Source organism: Salvelinus fontinalis, chromosome 24 (assembly GCF_029448725.1).
Source record: "Salvelinus fontinalis isolate EN_2023a chromosome 24, ASM2944872v1, whole genome shotgun sequence".
In the NCBI taxonomy this organism is placed as follows: Eukaryota; Metazoa; Chordata; class Actinopteri; order Salmoniformes; family Salmonidae; genus Salvelinus; species Salvelinus fontinalis.
Window position 1 is genome coordinate 43,491,499 of NC_074688.1, and position 21,683 is coordinate 43,513,181.

Here is a 21,683-nt window from a genome sequence, read left to right on the forward strand (position 1 = left end):
GTATAGCCTACAGTGTCTCCTGAAATTTAATTTGATGAATGCCCATTCATTTTGTAGTCCCACCGTTTGTAAAAAAAAAAAGGCCTTTGCATTGGTTTTATTAGTCCTGATTCCTGTGACTAATACATTTGGCTATTTAAGTTCTGAATATCAGCTACCCAACTTGATCAGGATTTATCCTGAGCCTATTTGCAATGTGTTTACAAAGCGGGAAATGCAGAAGTATTTTATTTCCGCTTTTTAACTGGGCAAGTCAGTTAAGAACAAATTCTTATTTACAATGACGGACTACCCCGGCCAAACCCTAACGATACTGGGCCAATTGTGCGCCGCCCTATGAGATTCTCAATCACAGCTGGTTGTGATACAGCAGGGAATCGAACAAGGGTCTGTAGTGACGCCTCTAGCACTGAGGTGCAGTGCCTTAGACCGCTGCGCCACTCGGGAGCCACGATTTATGTTAGATCATTTTTTTGATGGAATGTTGGTGAGCGCCGCAGCGATGCGTATCTCCAACAGCACCCTGGAGAGTCGCACTGAGAATGGAAAATATCAATATTTTGTGTCCCTGCCTTAAACAAAGTGGGCATTGCTTATCACAGGGCGGCATCAGCGCTCACCTAAACAGCCTATATCCCACCGGTTGAGAGAAAGTTTCATTGTTTTTGGGCAGAATTATGTTAGGTTTTATATTTATTATGTTAGGTTGTTGGAGGTGCGTTTTAGTCATTTTATCTCAGAAAATGCCGCCCTCGTCAATCTGCCTCCATATACGGCTGCCTAATCCTGCCTAATGAGCGGACCGGCCCAGGCAAGGAGTATGCAAATTCTTCAATAGCCTCGACCCTTTGAGCAAAAACAATAAAGCCCTTTTATATATTGCCCGTAAGATGGCGCTGCCGTCAGCATTCTGTCGCCCAGAGGTCAGTGTGATAATATCCGTGCTGGAACAAAGAGCTACATAACCAGACAGTCATGGGAAAAACCACAAGAGTCATTTTGCATGAGAGAAAATGCTTTAATTAACGTTGACACATAATTCACAAACACAACCCCGTGTGAGACAGCACTAATAGTAGCTTCATTAAATACACTGGCAATGGAAACACTGTTACATGTTCTTGTTTAACTTTGTGAAAAGTAACATTTCTCAGCGCGCCAATGGTTTACACGGCCCTGAGCTATAATTATATATTTCTGTCCTCGATATCAGTGTTCTCCCATCGAAAAGGAAATGCTTTTTATGCCCATTCCCGAGGGGCTATGACAGCACTTATACCCCGACTAGTCCCGCCCACGCCTGGTCTATCTCGTTCTCAGGCATTTGCATGTAAAAACATAAATCACAGAAAACTACATTCTGTCAAAATAAGGAATACAGCAACAGTTCGGGATTCTAGTGAATTATGAGTTTAGGGCAAACCGCGTGACTAAAACGATGGGAAAGAGTCTGGAATATGGGGGAATCTATGGAAAAGCTGCAGAGTTGAACAAGTTGAAGGAGAAAAGTTTGGAGAAACTTTAGCACTTTTTCTTCGTGCATGGATGCGATTCGAGAAGACATGTAAGGTCAGAATGCAGGAGAGTTCTCTCTCACGTTGTTTAATTCACTGGCGTTGTAGTGTAATTCATTGTCGTTTTAGTGTAAACGCTGGCTTCTTGATTTTAGACTCTTAACTTTGCAGCAAACTGTGGTTAAAAGTGTAGCCCATTGTACTAGCTACATTGAAAAGGGGTGAAAGCCTAGCCACTGTGGAAGAAAAAGTACTTTACCACAATGAATTAACAAAGGGAGAGAACATAACTAAATACATCCACAATGGCAGAAACGGAGACCGAGAAGCTGTATAGCAGTGTCTCTTTCAAAAAGTTGGAAAGTTGGAGCTCAAACAAAAGTCGCTGTGAAAATCAACAGAACAAATCAAAGGATTTGGAGGGTAATAGCAGCGCCCTTCCCCCTCCATCTACGGCTGCGGCAGAGAAAGCACAGCCCTCGGCTATGCGTAATGTTAGTGTGTCAAGGAAAGTTTCCAAAATCTCCGCTGCCAGCCTCGACACCGCAGAACTAAAGAAAGCCTCTTCCACTCCTCTCTCCTCCATTTCTCCCTCTATTCGCCAACTCACTGAAAAGTTCAGTAGCACTAATTCGGCTCGGACTCACGGAGCCCTGAGCCATGGCAGTAACGTGGCCGGGAAGAGCACAACTTTACCCCGATTTAAAAGCAGAAGGGGAGAGAGATCCCCGTCTCGGGAGTTATTCCACGAGGACAGTGGATATTTACAAATTACTGACACGGTTTTAACAGAGTTCCCGATTGACACTAAAGTTCAGCAACAAACGTTTTATTCAGGCACAGACTCTGTCTCTGGGTTGGATTCGGATAGAAATCAACAATTGATTTATACTCGCAAATCTGCTCAAGGCAACAGCGCTGGGACTGGTAAAAGAGATTATTCCCAAATTGATCCGTCTATCTCTGATAACAATAACTGCAGTAAAACTTTGAACGCTGAGGATTATGTTTTTGTCAGTGGTGCGCCTGCCTGCAAGTCATACAGGAGCTATTTCCCAACTCACCATGGAGATCTTCCTGTTCACGTTGATTTAACCAACTGGCCCAGTGTCACCAAGATCAGAGAGCTTTTTGGGGACAGGCACAGAAAGAAGCACCGGTCCACCTCTGATGCAGAGGATTTAAAATCTGCTGACCACCTCCAGCACTTCACCAGCTCCAAAGAGAACTCTGTACCGGACAGAAGCGACAGGCAGTCTCCCAACAGCCCAACCCCTGAAGCCACTAGCCTCTCACTGTCAGACAGACACCGCAGCAGGGCGGCGTCCCTGGGCAGAGAGAGGAGACACCAGTGCATGGACTCAGCCTTTCACCCTGACCAGCACTACTCAGACGAGGCAGAGATTGAGCCAGCCAGCACTAGTATTAGTAGAAGTGGTAGGTTTCTTAGGGTGGCGCAGCCATCAAACACGCACAGAGCCCACAGCCCCAGCAGTGGAGGAGAGGGGCCTGAGACCCGGACATCTAGTCTGAACTCTGACCCTCCACCCTCTGTCCTAGCTGCTGCCCCCACCTCCCCACCTCGGAGCAGCTCCAGGGGCCTCTCCTCCTCCTGTGTCTGCCCCTCTGTAGAGCAGCAGCAGAGCCAGGGGGCCGGGCAGCCCATGGATAGTTTACATTCCTCACATAGCTCCTCCAGACCGGTGGCCCCCTCTGATAGAGCTTCAGCCAGGGCAGCCATCACAGCCCGCTGGAGGTTCAGCTCAGGAGACGAAGAAGAGGAGTACCACCACCGAGCAGGAGGAAGGAGTGCTCCCTCGTTAGGTGTCAGCGGAAGTTACCTCTCCCGCGGTAAGAATGGTTGGTGGGGTGGGAAGGTCCTCGGAAGGTCTTCAGGCAGTGAAGAGGACAGCCCTGCGTCACTAGGACCTAGCCGAGACACCATGAGACGCCGTTCACTGAGGAAGAAGAAGAAGAACAGTGAAGTTGCCATAGCAACGGGACGAGACAATGGTGAATCAGACGACAGCGACGCCGAGCAGACAGGTATGATGGAACACCTGGAGAGACACCAACAGAACACCGCCGCCACTACAGAACAGACTGGTAGCTCTCGGAACCGGCTCAGAGAACCCGAAGGCTCTAGAAACAGTGCAGCGCAAAGGGGACGCAATTACACTCCTAACCAGATGGTGGCGCAGGAGAGCTACAGACGCCAATACACCTCAGGCGGGCCGGGGACATCATCTCCCTTGACCACGCCCCTCACAGGGGTATCACGGGTGTCAAAGGTCAACATCTCATCGTTTATTTCGAGTCCCGGCAGCTCGCAGACCAGCAGTAGATACTGTAGCACAGAGACACTGAAAGAAGAGGACCAAGCTAGCTATGCTAACAGAATGGCTAACACTACTACTACTACCACCCCAGGCAGTGTGGTTGGTGCATCCTCCTCCATGCTCAGTAAGACCTACCACGGTAACTTCACCATGTACCGCTCCCCCAGCTTCGGACATGGGGATAACTTATCCCGCGCCCCTGCGAGAGTCTGCCCCCACCTTCTTCCCCCTGTCAATCCACCATCTCCAGCCACAGGGGACACTGGAGGGGTTACTAGGGAGGAGACTACAGTGTTCCGGCGGTTGCTAAGCGGTGGCGTAGTCGGGGATAAGGACAGGAACAGGATGTCAATGTCAAACCCGGATATCACTTCGGAAACATTGTCCCTCCTCAGCTTCCTGAAAAGTGACCTATCAGAGCTCAGAGTTCGGAAGACGGACAGGTCAGGGGTTACTGAGGGGTCATCTGCGGTGTACAGGATGGGGTCAAGAGGTCTCCACCCAGGACTCCGCCCTTCATTAAAGGACCTCACTGCAACTCTTCGACGCGCCAAATCCTTCACTTACTCTGATAAACCAGTAGGGAGGCAACATTCAGATGGGTCCTCGGCCAAAAGAAGCTCTTCTGAGCAACGTCTGGATTTAGACGGAGAGCGTGATGGAGGGAGGGGGGCGGTGCCTGCCAGAGAGGTGGAGAGTGACGGAGGGGACTGCAGAGCAGGTGGAGCAGGGGGTTATGGGGATGAGGAAGTGATGCCCACTCCGCTACAGGACAGGTATGTACAGGAGGCCAGACAGGTGATCAGAGATATCTGCCAGATGATCGCTCGCAAGGAGGATGATAACGAGGATGATGTGCTAGCGACAGATTCCACTGAGGATGAGGGTTTCAAAAGGAAACAAGTGGAGGAGCAGGAGATTAAAGAGAGGGAGGGGAGAGCTAGAGAGGCTGAGGTTGACATTGGGGCAGCCTCCATTTCAGGGGAACAAGAGAAGAGGGAGGGGAGATCTAGAGAGGCTGAGGTTGCCATCTCAGGGGAACAAGAGAAGAGGGAGGGGGAATGTGAAACCAGAGAAAAAGAGAAGTGCCTACAGAAGGGAGATTCTGAGGAGAACGTGTTTTATGACCGATCTGTTGATGAGCTTTCGGGTCACGAGTCAAGCCTCACAGACGAGGGCATAGTCACAGAACCAGAGACTGGACCTGGTGACCCTGAGAGGTTATTTGTGGGGTCAAGTTTAGGATCATCTTTGGCCAGAGATGTGCTGGGTCAACCCCTGACCATCTGGAAGCAGTCTGCTCTGCATGAGGAGAAATGGCCAGAGTTAAACGAGGGAATGCGAGAGGGATCAGGGTTACACGAGGGGATGAGAGGGGGTTTAGTGTTACACGCAGGAGCGAGAGAGAAACGAGAGGACCCTGTCTCTGTTCCTGCTCTTGGGACTGAGACTGAGAGCATTGATATAGTAACAGAGATGAGCAGCGTCAACAACAACAGTACTAGTGGGAGGACTAATGTATCCCACAGTGCCTCAGCCCCAGGACTTGAGGCTCCTCCCACTCCGAGCGCTATCCGCCGCCGCCGTAAATTCTCCTCAGCAGGTACCACAGGCTCTGACTCCAGTAACGGCAGCAACGGGGAGTCCAACGGGGATCCTACTGTTTACCGTTCGCTAAGCGACCCCATGCCTCACCGGTGCCACTCTGTGTCAGAAGAAGGGAATAACAGTTTCTCTGTGGATAGTAACCTGCTGGGGTCGCTCTCTCTCTCCTCCAAGGGGGCAGGAGGAGTAGGAGGTGGAAGTGTCCCAGAGTCGTCCTCTGCAGCTGATCTATCAGAGTGCACGGGCAGTGTGACCAGCGACCTATCGGTGTGCAGTGACGGTGGTCTCCGTGACGATAGTCTCCGTGACGACTACAGCAATGTGATCCGGAGCATTGTTGCAGAGCCAGGAGCAATGGACAGATTGATGACGGATGACAAAAACAACGGGAAAGCCACGAAGAAGAAGTCCTTCTCAGACCCCAGTCGCCGTGGTGATGGCCACCTGCTTGACGAATCAGTGTTCAAAAGTCACCATCACCCCAACGAACCAATCAGTGAGCTGGATCAGCTTGGTCAGATCCCGCCCTCCAGCAGTGAGCCAATCCTGAGTGAGCAGAGAGACGAGCTGTGGGAGCTCGGAGACGAACGTGGACGTCCATTACGTAGTCGCCTTGTCAACAACGAAGGTGGCAAACTCCGCTCCCAATCAGAAAGGGAGCTGCACTCCTGTCTCTATGCTGATGACACAGATGGAGGGGGAGGAGGGCAGATATTGAACTTTGACCCCAAACTTGCGGAGGTTCTATCTCCCAGAATGGGCCGGCGGGCCTCCAGGAAACGCCCCAACCGAGTCGCGCAAACAGCATCAGAGGAGCTGGACCACTCGGAACCAGGTCCAGAAGACCACGGTCCAGAGGAGAGCCAGGATCAAGACCAGACTGAGCTCAACCCCCCACTGCCCCCGCCTCCCCCCAAATCCAAAGCCAGGTCCAAGCACGTCCGCCATGCCAGCGAACCTGCCACCTTCATCCCCATCTCCCCACCTCCACAGCCCCAGCCCCAGCGTGCACAGGCGGACCCGCCTGCCCTGCTACCCGCCTCTGAACCCTCCATCCTGGGTAAGCCCACTGGTGAGGAGGCCCCCTCCCTGGAGGATGTGACCAAGCGGTATATTCTGGCTCTGAATGCTCCTGGGGGCGAGGGGGAGCCGTCTGGGCCTGGGTCTGGTGTGCCTGTTTCAGACGGGTCCAACTCCAGCCCTGCTACTCCCACTGGTGCCAGAGAACCCAGACTGCAGAGGAAGAGCAGTGTAGAGCTGACCACACCAGCCCCACAGAGAGCCAAACCCAGAGTGGTGAGTAACATTGCCAACGTGTGTGTGTGTGTCTAAGTGGTCAAAAGTAGTGTTTTCATGTTGCAGGAGAGGAGGCTGTTTGCTGTTGTCATGGATAAAATCCTCTGGGAAATCAACACAGCCAGATGGAGTTATGCGTTCTGACGTGTATTTACTATTCATACTAGGCTGCTAATGATGTGTTGAAGGAGGGGGGGCCCTTTTATGAATCACCTTACAAAGCATGATTCTGTGAGTGTTTGCGCTTGCGTGTGTGAGTGTGTGTGTGTACTCAGTAGAATGTTACAGCGATGGAGTTTTTGGAGCAAATATGGAGCTCCATCTCAAAAGCTCTTGGGGAGAGAAACTGCTCTGAATATGGCTCTGGGGTAGAGAATCTAGCTCCGCTCACAATTTTTTTTTCTGTTCACTGCGTCTTTAGTGCTATTCCCCACACACACACACACACACACACAACACACAAAAAACACACACACTACAAAAAACACACACACGCACACACAAAAACACGCAAAACAGGCCTCTAATGCCATAACCGTACTCTCTGATGGTTATTTTTAGAGTGTATTTGTTAGCAGAAACATCAAACCAACTTACACAAACATTGTTAGAACAGATGTTAAACAATCATTGGACTGGTCACATTAGCTTCTGGACTAGCGCCTGCTGCTAATAGGACTGGTCACATTAGCTTCTGGACTAGTGCCTGCTGCTAATAGGACTGGGCACATTAGCTTCTGGACTAGCGCCTGCTGCTAATAGGACTGGGCACATTAGCTTCTGGACTAGCGCCTGCTGCTAATAGGACTGGGCACATTAGCTTCTGGACTAGCGCCTGCTGCTAATAGGACTGGTCACATTAGCTTCTGGACTAGCGCCTGCTGCTAATAGGACTGGGCACATTAGCTTCTGGACTAGCGCCTGCTGCTAATAGGACTGGTCACATTAGCTTCTGGACTAGCGCCTGCTGCTAATAGGACTGGGCACATTAGCTTCTGGACTAGCGCCTGCTGCTAATAGGACTGGTCACATTAGCTTCTGGACTAGCGCCTGCTGCTAATAGGACTGGTCACATTAGCTTCTGGACTAGCGCCTGCTGCTAATAGGACTGGGCACATTAGCTTCTGGACTAGCGCCTGCTGCTAATAGGACTGGGCACATTAGCTTCTGGACTAGCGCCTGCTGCTAATAGGACTGGGCACATTAGCTTCTGGACTAGTGCCTGCTGCTAATAGGACTGGGCACATTAGCTTCTGGACTAGTGCCTGCTGCTAATAGGACTGGTCACATTAGCTTCTGGACTAGCGCCTGCTGCTAATAGGACTGGGCACATTAGCTTCTGGACTAGCGCCTGCTGCTAATAGGACTGGTCACATTAGCTTCTGGACTAGCGCCTGCTGCTAATAGGACTGGTCACATTAGCTTCTGGACTAGCGCCTGCTGCTAATAGGACTGGGCACATTAGCTTCTGGACTAGCGCCTGCTGCTAATAGGACTGGGCACATTAGCTTCTGGACTAGCGCCTGCTGCTAATAGGACTGGGCACATTAGCTTCTGGACTAGCGCCTGCTGCTAATAGGACTGGGCACATTAGCTTCTGGACTAGCGCCTGCTGCTAATAGGACTGGGCACATTAGCTTCTGGACTAGCGCCTGCTGCTAATAGGACTGGGCACATTAGCTTCTGGACTAGCGCCTGCTGCTAATAGGACTGGGCACATTAGCTTCTGGACTAGCGCCTGCTGCTAATAGGACTGGGCACATTAGCTTCTGGACTAGCGCCTGCTGCTAATAGGACTGGGCACATTAGCTTCTGGACTAGCGCCTGCTGCTAATAGGACTGGGCACATTAGCTTCTGGACTAGCGCCTGCTGCTAATAGGACTGGGCACATTAGCTTCTGGACTACCGCCTGCTGCTAATAGGACTGGGCACATTAGCTTCTGGACTAGCGCCTGCTGCTAATAGGACTGATTATATGTGACTGTGGGCACTGATAACCTAATGACTGTAGTACAGTCATACAGTCAACCCCTGCTGCCTTTAGTTAGTCTTTATCCCCTGCTGCATGTAGTTAGTCCTTATCCACTGCTGCCTTTAGTTAGTCCTTATCCCCTGCTGCCTGTAGTTAGTCCTTATCCCCTGCTGCCTGTAGTTAGTCTTTATCCCCTGCTGCATGTAGTTAGTCCTTATCAACTGCTGCCTGTAGTTAGTCCTTATCAACTGCTGCCTGTAGTTAGTCCTTATCCCCTGCTGCCTGTAGTTAGTCCTTATCCCCTGCTGCCTGTAGTTAGTCCTTATCCCCTGCTGCCTGTAGTTAGTCCTTATCCCCTGCTGCCTGTAGTTAGTCCTTATCCCCTGCTGCCTGTAGTTAGTCCTTATCCCCTGCTGCCTGTAGTTAGTCCTTATCCCCTGCTGCCTGTAGTTAGTCCTTATCCCCTGCTGCCTGTAGTTAGTCCTTATCCCCTGCTGCCTGTAGTTAGTCCTTATCCCCTGCTGCCTGTAGTTAGTCCTTATCCCCTGCTGCCTGTAGTTAGTCCTTATCCCCTGCTGCCTGTAGTTAGTCCTTATCCCCTGCTGCCTGTAGTTAGTCCTTATCCCCTGCTGCCTGTAGTTAGTCCTTATCCCCTGCTGCCTGTAGTTAGTCCTTATCCCCTGCTGCCTGTAGTTAGTCCTTATCCCCTGCTGCCTGTAGTTAGTCCTTATCCCCTGCTGCCTGTAGTTAGTCCTTATCCCCTGCTGCCTGTAATTAGTCCTTATCCCCTGCTGCCTGTAGTTAGTCCTTATCCCCTGCTGCCTGTAGTTAGTCCTTATCCCCTGCTGCCTGTAGTTAGTCCTTATCCCCTGCTGCCTGTAGTTAGTCCTTATCCCCTGCTGCCTGTAGTTAGTCCTTATCCCCTGCTGCCTGTAGTTAGTCCTTATCCCCTGCTGCCTGTAGTTAGTCCTTATCCCCTGCTGCCTGTAGTTAGTCCTTATCCCCTGCTGCCTGTAGTTAGTCCTTATCCCCTGCTGCCTGTAGTTAGTCCTTATCCCCTGCTGCCTGTAGTTAGTCCTTATCCCCTGCTGCCTGTAGTTAGTCCTTATCCCCTGCTGCCTGTAGTTAGTCCTTATCCCCTGCTGCCTGTAGTTAGTCCTTATCCCCTGCTGCCTGTAGTTAGTCCTTATCCCCTGCTGCCTGTAGTTAGTCCTTATCCCCTGCTGCCTGTAGTTAGTCCTTATCCCCTGCTGCCTCTAGTTAGTCCTTATCCCCTGCTGCCTCTAGTTAGTCCTTATCCCCTGCGGCCTCTAGTTAGTCCTTATCCCCTGCTGCCTCTAGTTAGTCCTTATCCCCTGCTGCCTCTAGTAAGTCCCTATCCCCTGCTGCTTTTAGTTAGTACTTATCCCCTGCTGCCTCTAGTAAGTCCCTATCCCCTGCTGCTTTTAGTTAGTACTTACCCCCTGCGGCCTCTAGTTAGTCCTTATCCCCTGCTGCCTCTAGTTAGTCCTTATCCCCTGCTGCCTCTAGTTAGTCCTTATCCCCTGCTGCCTCTAGTAAGTCCCTATCCCCTGCTGCTTTTAGTTAGTCCTTATCCCCTGTGGCCTCTAGTTAGTCCTTATCCCCTGCTGCCTGTTGTTAGTCCTTATCCCCTGCTGCCTTTATTTAGTTCTTATCCCCTGCTGCCTTTAGTTAGTTCTTATCCCCTGCAGCCTCAGTGTGTGTGTGTGTGTGTGTGTGTGTGTGTGTGTGTGTGTGTGTGTGTGTGTGTGTGTGTGTGTTATTGTCGTTAGGTATCACTCAAGGAAAGATTGTTCTCTCTACAGACACACACATTGTGGTTTAGATCTTCTCTGGAACGTCTCTCACGCACACACTTTTCCTGTGACTATAAAAACTGTTTATCTACCTTACATAACTCTGTTATATTACATAACTTTTTGTTACAAGCACTGTTGGCTTGTCTTTAAGAAGTTGTGGGGGGGGTTGTTGTCCGTCAACCCCCCCCCCCCCCCCCCCCCCCGCCCCCCTTTTGGAGAAACGTTACTGATGATAATAGCTTTGATAATAGCCAGGGCCACCGGTGTGTGTGTGTGTGTGTGTGTGTGTGTGTGTGTGTGTGTGTGTGTGTGTTGGCCTGGGCGATGTCTGAGCAGTGTCTCTGTCTCTTACTTCCATGTAAGCTCATGCTCTGATTTAGTAGGAGAGGAGAGACATAAAGAGGATTGACGCTTTCAATTGATCCCAAATTGAAATAGACTGTAGACAAGTGTAGTCCTATGCAAGGAGATGTGTGTGTCTGTTTAAGAGCAAGGGAGCTCTTTTCCTTTTCTGGAAACTGAAGAACAACTCACTGCCCTATAGTACACGAGTGCTGGGAATTGCCAGGGACCTCACGAAACGATATTATCACCATACTTAGGTGCTGATAAGATATGTATTGCGATTCTCACGATTCTATATGTATTGCGATACTGTGATATTTTTTTATTTGATTTTTTGGGGGATTTGATGTTCCAAACATGCTCACTATACACATAATATTGCGACATGTAACCGTAGTGATCCCCCCCATCACTAGCAGTCTGCACTACACCTGCCCCTCTCTCTCTTTACCCCCCCCTTCCTTCTCGCTCTTTCTCACCTTCTTCTCTTTCTCGCTCTCTCTCTCTCTCTCTCTCTCTCTCTCTCTCTCGCTCTCTCTCTCTCTCTCTCTCTCTCTCTCTCTCTCTCTCTCTCTCTCTCTCTCTCTCTCTCTCTCTCTCTCTCTCTCGCTCTCTCTCTCCCTCTCTCTCTCTCTCTCTCCCTCTCTCTCTCGCTCTCGCTCTCTCGCTCTCTCGCTCTCTCGCTCTCTCGCTCTCTCGCTCTCTCGCTCTCTCTCGCTCTCTCTCGCGCTCTCTCTCGCGCTCTCTCTCTCGCTCTCTCTCTCGCTCTCTTTCTCTCTGAGCATTGCTGTGAAATGAGGTCATCTCCTTCAGGCTTCATGAGACGAGATTTAGCCAGATATCAGGTACAGGAACACAGAGAACGAGGGAGAGGGAGGGAGATGGGGAGACAGGTGAAATTATTTGGGGAGGGGGAGGGAGAGAAATTATTTGGGGAGGGAGAGAGAGAGAACCATTGAAGAACAAACACCATTGTAAATACAACCCATATTTATGTTTATTTTCCCTTTTGTAGTTTAACTATTTGCACATCGTTACAACACTGTATATAGACATAATATGACATTTAAAATGTATTTTCTTCTTTTGGAACTTTTGTCAGTGTAATGTTTACTGTTAATTTGTATAGTTTATTTCACTTTAATTTCATTATCTACTTCACTTCCTTTGGCAATGTTAACATATCTTTCCCATGCCAATAAAGCCCTTGAATTGAATTGAGAGCGCAGGTGACAGCATTCCCTCCCACATATGCCCCCTTAGACACAGTTACGACAACATAACCAACAAAAACGGGTCACAACTCCTGCAGCTCTGTCGCACGCTGGGTATGTACATAGTCAATGGTAGGCTTCGAGGGGACTCCTTTGGTAGGTACACCTATAGGTCATCTCTTGGCAGTAGTACTGTAGACTACTTTATCACTGACATCAACCCAGTGTCTCTTACAGCGTTCAGTCAGTCCACTGACACCCCTATCAGATCTCATCAAACCACACTCTATTTGAACAGAGCAATACTCAATCATGAGGCATCAAAGCCAAGGGAACTGAATAATATTAAGAAATGCTATAGATGGAAGGAAAATAGTTTTTTGGTAGATTTCCACACTATGAAGCAACAACGAATTCAATCCCTTCTGGACAATTTCCTGGACAAAATGTTTCACTGTAATAGGGAAGGTGTAAACTTGGCAGTAGAAAACCTAAACAGTATATTTGACCTCTCAGCTTCCCTATCAAATCTAAAAAATGTCAAGCAGACGACCTAAGAAAATGAACAGGATTGACAAATGTTTTGATGAAGAATGCAAAAACCTAGGAAATAAATTGAGAAACCTGTCCAACCAAAAGCATAGAGACCCAGAACCTGAGTCTACGCCTTCACTATGGTGAATCACTAAAACAACACAGAAATAGATGGAACAACAGCACGTCAGAAATCAGCTCAATGTAATTGAAGAATCCATAGACTCTAACCACTTCTGGGAAAATTGGAAAACTCTTCGTTTTGTTGTTTGTTTAGAGTTCTCTATCCAAAACGGCGATGTTTGGATAAACCACTTCCCCAATCTTTTTGACCCTGTAACAAAGAACAAACAGCAAAAACATTTACATGATCAAATACAAATCTTAGAGTCAACTATTAAGGACTACTGGATTCTCCAATTACATTGTATGAACTACAGGACAAAATACAAACCCCCCCAACCAAAAAAGGCCTGGGGTGTTGATGGTATCCTAAATGAAATGATAAAATATACAGACCACAAATTCCAATTGGCTATACTTTAACTCTTTAACATCATCCTCAGATCTGGCATCTTCCCCAATATTTGGAACCAAGGCCTGATCACCTCAATCCATAAAAGTGGAGACAAATTTGACCCCAGTAACTACCGGGGGACATGTGTCAACAGCAACCTTGGGGAAATCCTCTGCATTAACAGCAGACTCGTACATTTCCTCAGTGAAAACAATGTACTGCGCAAATGTCAAATTGGCTTTTTACCAAATTACCATATGACAGGCCACGTGTTCACCCTGCACACCCTAATTGACAAACAAACAAACCAAAACAAAGGCAAATTCTTGTTATGCTTAGTTGATTTCAAAAAAGCTTTCGACTCAATTTGGCATGAGGGTCTGCTATACAAATTGATGGAAAGTGGTGTTGGGGGAAAAACATACGACATTATGAAATCCATGTAAACAAACAAGTGTGCGGACAAAATTGTCAAAAAACACACATTTTCCCCACAGGGCCGGGGGGTGAGACAGGGATGCAGCTTAAGCCCCACCCTCATCATATATATCAACGAATTGGCGAGGGCACTAGAACAGTCTGCAGCACCCGGCCCCAACCTACTAGAGTCTGAAGTCAAATGTCTACTGTTTGCTGATAATCTGGTGCTTCTGTCACCAACCAAGGAGAGTCTACAGCAGCACCTAGATCTTCTGCACAGATTCTGTCAGACCTGGGCACAGACAGTAAATCTCAGTAAGACAAAAAATAATGGTGTTCCAAAAAGGTCCAGTTGCCAGGACTACAAATACAAATTCCATCTAGACACCATTGCCCTGGAGCACACAAACTATACATACCTCGGCCTAAACATCGGCGCCACAGGTAACTTCCACAAAGCTGTGAATGATCTGAGAGACAAGGCAAGAAGGGCCTTCTATGCCATCAAAAGGAACATAACATTTGACATAGCAATTAGGATCTGGTAAAAAAAATACTTGAATCAGTTATAGAACCCATTGCCCTTTATGGTTGTGAGGTCTGGGGTCCGCTCACCAACCAATAATTCACAAAATGGGACAAACACCAAATTGAGACTGTGCATGCAGAATTCTGCATAAACATCCTCCGTGTACAACATAAAACACCAAATAATGCATGCAGAGCAGTGTGGCAGGTAGCCTAGTGGTTAGAGCGTTGGGCCAGTAACCGAAAGGTTGCTAGATCAAATCCCCGAGCTGACAAGGTAAAAATCTGTCGTTCTGCCCCTGAACAAGGCAGTTAATCCACTGTTCCTAGGCCGTCATTGTAAATAAGAATTTGTTCTTAACTGATTTTCCTAGTTTAATAAAATAAAATAAAAATCAGAATTAGGCCGATACCTGCTAATTATCAAAAACCAGAAAATAGACGTTAAATTCTACAACCATATAAAAGGAAGTGATTCCCAAACCTTCCATAACAAAGCCATTATCTACAGAGAGATGAACCTGGAGAAGATCCCCCTAAGCAAACTGGTCCTGGGGCTCTGTTCACAAACACAAACAGACCCCACAGAACCCCAGGACAGGAACACAATTAGACCCAACCAAACCATTAGAAAACAAAAAGATAATTACTTGACACATTGGAAAGAATTTACAAAAACAGAGAGCAAACTAAAATGCTATTTGGCCCTAAACAGAGACTGACCCAAAATTAAGGAAGTCTTTGCCTATGTACAGACTCAGTGAGCATAGCCTTGCTATTGAGAAAGGCTGCCGAAGGCAGACCTGGCTCTCAAGAGAAGACAGGTTTTGTGCACACTGCACATAAAATTAGGTGGAAACTGAGCTGCTGCCAAATGTATGACCATATTAGAGACACGTATTTGCCTCCGATTACACAGACCCACAATGAATTTGAAAACGAATCCAATATTGCTAAACTCTCATATCTAATTGGTGAAATACACAGTGCACAAATTGCACAGTGCACAAGTTGTGCTCCTGTGCCATCACAGCAGCACAATTTGTGACCTGTTGTTGCCACAAGAAAAGGGCAACCAGTGAAGAACAAACACCATTGTAAATACAACCTATGTTTATTTATGTACTTTAACTATTTGCACATAATTTCAACACTGTATATAGACATAATATGACATTTGAAATGTCTTTATTCTTTTGGAACTTTTGTGAGTGATGTTTACGGTTCATTTTTGTTTATTTCACATTTGTTTATCTTTTTCCACTTGCTTTGGCAATGTAAACATGTTTCCCATGCCAATACATGAGAAAGAGACCCCCCCCCCCCCCCCCCAGACGCCACAGTCTGAGGTGTTTTTCACTTCGAGCACATTCCTGCTGCCTGTCTCTCTATCTGCCCTGAGTCCTCCAGGAGTAAATGCAGGTGTAAGTCAATGTCAGGGCAGTATGTGTGTGACTTCCTCTTGTAGTGTACTTTAGACGAGAGCCATATTTACACAGGCGGGTGTGGGAGTGATCACTCGTGTTCTTTTTCAGAAAGACATGTTACTAACAAAAGATGGGAAGTCTTCTGGTCAATATCAAACTCTCTCTCCTTCCTCCCCTCTCTCTCTCCTTCCTCCCCTCTCTCTCTCCTTCCTCCCCTCTCTCTCTCCTTCCTCCCCTCTCTCTCTCCTTCCTCCCCTCTCTCTCTCTCCTTCCTCCCCTCTCTCTCTCTCCTTCCTCCCCTCTCTCTCTCTCCTTCCTCCCCTCTCTCTCGCTCCTTCCTCCCCTCTCTCTCGCTCCTAACTTCTTTAGGCTTTCACTGCAGCTGATGCCTATTTTCAGAAGTACACCGTGCACACTGGAGAGGTTTCAGGAAGAGCATTACATGGCACACACTAGATTGATGGGCCAGCCTGCCAGCCCCTCCTTTAGGAAGAGAGGAGTGCTGAGACTGTTAGAGGGACAGAAAGATGAGGATGGCTTTTTACATAGGTAAAGGGGTGACATGTGAAGGAGATGGAGAGAGAGAACCCCAGATAGAGAGGGAAAGCATGATCTAGAGGAAGCAGGTAGTCAGAGGGGGATAAAGTGAGAGAAGGATTGTTGTTTTGGGACTTGTATAAGGTCAGACGGAGAGAGGGAGTCATTGTGGATTAAAGCTAAGGGAACATCAGATTTATTACTTATTTTATCAGACCACCCACCTAGAATCAAACACTGCCCTCTCTCCTTCTCTCTCTCTCCCCTCCTCTCTCCACTCTCTCCTTCTTTCTCTCGACCCACCTCTCTATCTCCTCCCCTCTCTCTCTCTCTCTGTGTCTATCTCCATGTCTCTCTCTCTCTCTCTCTCTCTCTGCCTCTCCGTGTCTCTGCCTGTATCTGGGTCTCTCTTTCTCTCTCCACCTCTCTCTTTCGGTCTCTCTCTTTCTGTCTCTGTCTCTCTGTCTCTCTGTCTCTCTCTGTGTAGTCCCCTTCTGAGAACCCCCAGGCCTTGACTCACACACTCAGAAACCTTTCCATTTATAGACAGTGGTTGTGTTGTAGTCCGTACCTCTCTCTGAGCCCCAGAGGAGATGCTCTGGTGGGGACCTTTAGTGTGGGAGGACACACGCACACTTCCTCTGTTCTGTCCAGCAGGGAGGGGGTGAGAGGGGGATGAGGAGAGAAGGCACTAGACGGATGAGGAAAAGGGGGCGAGACAGAGAGGAAAGGAAGGGGATAGAGAGATGGCTAAACAGATGAGTGCAACCAACCAGTTCACCATTTCCCGTCATGCCCTTGACCAGAGGGGATGTTGGGTAATAGTTTTTTTATAGTTTTTATACCCGCCATTTTACATAACAGTAAGACTGCGCATGAGAAAGCTATTGTCATGGAAACTTTGGTACCAAAGTATTTGTTTGCTTACTGTGAATTGCTGGGTCTAAAGGTTTGGGAAAGCTGACCTCCCACTTCCACCCCCCTGTAATGTTACCATGGTCTACGCCGGGCCTCAGTAATGCAGTTCTCAGGAGACTAGAGCATATGGGGCCAGAACATCCTCAGTGTCTGTGCTTCCTGTGCTCTGGAGACACACAAATACACTCCTCTATCCAAGTCACCCTCTAATAAACAGACAGGCTGGCAAAACATTTTGGGGACGAGGGCAACAAATGTTTTGTGTTCCGCTGTAAGAGCGGGGCTGGGGGCCTATTTTAAGGACGGACTCATGGGGTGAGAGGGGGCCTATTTTAAGGTGGGACTGGATCTGGTATAGGGAACCTGACATAGAGGATAGAACTGTCCAATGACAACAAAGCAGAGAGAGAGATCGGAACATATAGGTGATCTCTCTCATTATGTAGGATGCACCCTGGGTAATTACGGAGCACCTTTCTTGTGTAATGAAAGTATTTCTCTCTGAAACATCACATTCTAGCGGAGCTGCCGTCTCACATTGTAGCGGAGCTGCCGTCTCACTTTGTAGCGGAGCTGCCGTCTCACTTTGTAGCGGAGCTGCCGTCTCACTTTGTAGCGGAGCTGCCGTCTCACTTTGTAGCGGAGCTGCCGTCTCACTTTGTAGCGGAGCTGCCGTCTCACTTTGTAGCGGAGCTGCCGTCTCACTTTGTAGCGGAGCTGCCGTCTCACTTTGTAGCGGAGCTGCCGTCTCACTTTGTAGCGGAGCTGCCGTCTCACTTTGTAGCGGAGCTGCCGTCTCACTTTCTAGCGGAGCTGCCGTCTCACTTTCTAGCGGAGCTGCCATCTCACTTTGTAGCGGAGCTGCCGTCTCACTTTCTAGCGGAGCTGCCGTCTCACTTTCTAGCGGAGCTGCCGTCTCACTTTGTAGCGGAGCTGCCGTCTCACTTTGTAGCGGAGCTGCCGTCTCACTTTCTAGCGGAGCTGCCGTCTCACTTTGTAGCGGAGCTGCCGTCTCACTTTGTAGCGGAGCTGCCGTCTCACTTTCTAGCGGAGCTGCCGTCCCACTTTCTAGCGGAGCTGCCGTCTCACTTTCTAGCGGAGCTGCCGTCTCACATTCTAGCGGAGCTGCCGTCTCACTTTCTAGCGGAGCTGCCGTTTCACATTCTAGCTTTCTAAAAAGCCATCCTCATCAGTGTCTTAACAAAGCTCAGACTCAGAGGAGTGTCTGGAGCCTAAAAACAGTTGTCTAACAAACACAGGACCAACCACAAGTCTGTAATGCACTCTGACAGCAGGTGAATGTACCTGTGTCTGTGTGTTTAGTAACTCACACACAGGGAATAGACAGTCTCCAGTCCTCTCCTCACACACAGGGAATAGACAGTCTCCAGTCCTCTCCTCACACACAGTGAATAGACTGTCTCCAGTCCTCTCCTCACACACAGTGAATAGACAGTCTCCAGTCCTCTCCTCACACACAGTGAATAGACCGTCTCCAGTCCTCTCCTCACACAGTGAATAGACAGTCTCCAGTCCTCTCCTCACACACAGTGAATAGACTGTCTCCAGTCCTCTCCTCACACAGTGAATAGACAGTCTCCAGTCCTCTCCTCACACAGTGAATAGACAGTCTCCAGTCCTCTCCTCACACACAGTGAATAGACTGTCTCCAGTCCTCTCCTGACACACAGTGAATAGACAGTCTCCAGTCCTCTCCTCACACACAGTGAATAGACTGTCTCCAGTCCTCTCCTGACACACAGTGAATAGACCGTCTCCAGTCCTCTCCTCACACAGTGAATAGACAGTCCCCAGTCCTCTCCTGACACACAGTGAATAGACAGTCTCCAGTCCTCTCCTGACACACAGTGAATAGACAGTCTCCAGTCCTCTCCTCACACAGTGAATAGACAGTCTCCAGTCCTCTCCTCACACAGTGAATAGACAGTCTCCAGTCCTCTCCTCACACACAGGGAATAGACAGTCTCCAGTCCTCTCCTCACACAGTGAATAGACAGTCTCCAGTCCTCTCCTCACACAGTGAATAGACCGTCTCCAGTCCTCTCCTCACACACAGTGAATAGACAGTCTCCAGTCCTCTCCTCACACACAGGGAATAGACAGTCTCCAGTCCTCTCCTCACACACAGTGAATAGACCGTCTCCAGTCCTCTCCTCACACACAGTGAATAGACAGTCTCCAGTCCTCTCCTCACACACAGTGTTATAGACAGTCTCCAGTCCTCTCCTCACACAGTGAATAGACAGTCTCCAGTCCTCTCCTCACACACAGTGAATAGACAGTCTCCAGTCCTCTCCTCACACACAGTGAATAGACAGTCTCCAGTCCTCTCCTCACACAGTGAATAGACTGTCTCCAGTCCTCACACACAGGGAATAGACCGTCTCCAGTCCTCTCCTCACACACAGGGAATAGACAGTCTCCAGTCCTCTCCTCACACACAGGGAATAGACAGTCTCCAGTCCTCTCCTCACACACAGGGAATAGACAGTCTCCAGTCCTCTCCTCACACACAGTGAATAGACAGTCTCCAGTCCTCTCCTCACACACAAAGACATGAGTGTGTGTTCCACCACTGCACAGAGCATAGCTCGGAGCGTGGTCACATTGACACACAGATACACACACACACACACACACACACACACAGATACACACATGCACAAACAAGTTCTGGGCTCAACTGGTTCTGTGGGTGGACTTGAGCAGCTCTGACCCATTCTCCACCTCCCCTCTCCAATCTCTCCTTCCTTCCATGGCTTCTGTCCGGCGGTTAGTTTCTGTCGGCTCTTGTTCCTGCTATGATTCCCGTGTCCAGGAGAAAAGCAGGAAGACCGTGTCAGAATGGCTGCTGGGCTCTTGGAGCAGGATTTAGGGTGAGGATGAGAGGAGACTGGAGGAAGTGCTGCAGCCCAGAGCAATTGTTCAGGTTTTATGTGTATGTGTGTGTGTGTGTGTGTTTGTGTGTTTCTTTCACACCTTCTCAACCTGCCATTACATCACTCACAACATGTGGATTACATCGTCTGAACGCGCTTTGCCTGTTTTGGTGCCATGTAGTGTTTTTGTGATTTGGGGGTCAGGGTGTGTGATTGGGGGTCAGGGTGTGTGATTTGGGGGTCAGGGTGTGTGATTGGGGGTGAGGGTGTGTGATTTGTATTAAATTTTTTATATATATATATATATATATTATTTTTTTTATCCGTTATTTTACCAGGTAAGTTGACTGAGAACACGTTCTCATTTACAGCAACGACCTGGGGAATAGTTACAGGGGAGAGGAGATGAATGAGCCAATTGTAAACTGGGGATTATTAGGTGATTTGGGGTCAGGGTGTGTGATTTGGGGTCAGGGTGTGTGATTTGGGGTCAGGGTGTGTGATTGGGGGTCAGGGTGTGTGATTTGGGGTCAGGGTGTGTGATTTGGGGTCAGGGTGTGTGATTTGGGGTCAGGGTGTGTGATTTGGGGTCAGAGTGTGTGATTTGGGGTCAGAGTGTGTGATTGGGGGTCAGAGTGTGTGATTGGGGGTCAGAGTGTGTGATTGGGGGTCAGGGTGTGTGTGATTGGGGGTCAGAGTGTGTGATTGGGGGTCAGGGTGTGTGTGATTGGGGGTCAGGGTGTGTGTGATTGGGGGTCAGGGTGTGTGTGATTGGGGGTCAGGGTGTGTGTGATTGGGGGTCAGGGTGTGTGTGATTGGGGGTCAGGGTGTGTGTGATTGGGGGTCAGGGTGTGTGTGATTGGGGGTCAGGGTGTGTGTGATTTGGGGTCAGGGTGTGTGTGATTGGGGGTCAGGGTGTGTGATTTGGGGTCAGGTGTGTGTGATTTGGGGTCAGGGTGTGTGATTGGGGGTGTTTGTCTGGCTGTGTAGCAGACTGATTATGTAGTCAGTGTGTTTGCCAGTGTGTTTGCCAGTGTGTTTGCCAGTGTGTTTGCCAGTGTGTTTGCCAGTGTGTTTGCCAGTGTGTTTGCCAGTCTGTTTGCCAGTCTGTTTGCCAGTCTGTTTGCCAGTGTGTTAGTCAGATGCCAACCTCAGTATTTGGATTAAAAAAGAAAGCAGGACATTCTTGTCAAGCTATGATGGTCCCGGAATAGACGGACCTAACTAACCTCAACACACACTGTGTGCATTTCAGCCTGTGTGTGTGTGTTTCAGCCTGTGTGTATTTCAGTGTGTGTGTGTGTGTGTGTGTGTGTGTGTGTGTGTGTGTGTGTGTGTGTGGTGTGTGTGTGTGTGTGTGTTTCAGCCAGCCTGTGTGTGTGTTTCAGCCAGCCTGTGTGTTTGTTTCAGCCAGCCTGTGTGTTTGTTTCAGCCAGCCTGTGTGTGTGTTTCAGCCAGCCTGTGTGTGTGTGTGTTTCAGCCAGCCTGTGTGTGTGTTTCAGCCAGCCTGTGTGTGTGTTTCAGCCAGCCTGTGTGTGTGTTTCAGCCAGCCTCTGTGTGTGTGTGTGTGTGTGTGTGTGTGTGTGTGTGTTTCAGCCAGCCTGTGTGTGTGTTTCAGCCAGCCTGTGTGTGTGTTTCAGCCAGCCTGTGTGTGTGTTTCAGCCAGCCTGTGTGTGTGTTTCAGCCAGCCTCTGTGTGTGTGTTTCAGCCAGCCTGTGTGTGTGTTTCAGCCAGCGCCTGTGTGTGTGTTTCAGCCAGCGCCTGTGTGTGTGTTTCAGCCAGCGCCTGTGTGTGTG

The 21,683-nt window shown here is 48.9% G+C and overlaps 1 protein-coding gene across 2 annotated transcripts in view; it reads left to right on the top strand.

The window, feature by feature from the left end:
• Positions 1 to 1,310: 1,310 nt before the first annotated feature.
• LOC129822460 (rho guanine nucleotide exchange factor 17-like) overlaps positions 1,311 to 21,683 on the top strand; it is a 112,297-nt gene continuing 91,924 nt past the window's right edge. The window contains exon 1 of one of the 2 annotated variants that reach the window (XM_055880754.1): positions 1,311 to 6,754. In XM_055880754.1, the coding sequence (XP_055736729.1) occupies positions 1,820 to 6,754 (4,935 nt within the window). In that variant the 5' untranslated portion in view covers positions 1,311 to 1,819. The remainder of the gene's footprint in view (positions 6,755 to 21,683) is intronic. The other variant, XM_055880752.1, reaches the window with a different exon arrangement.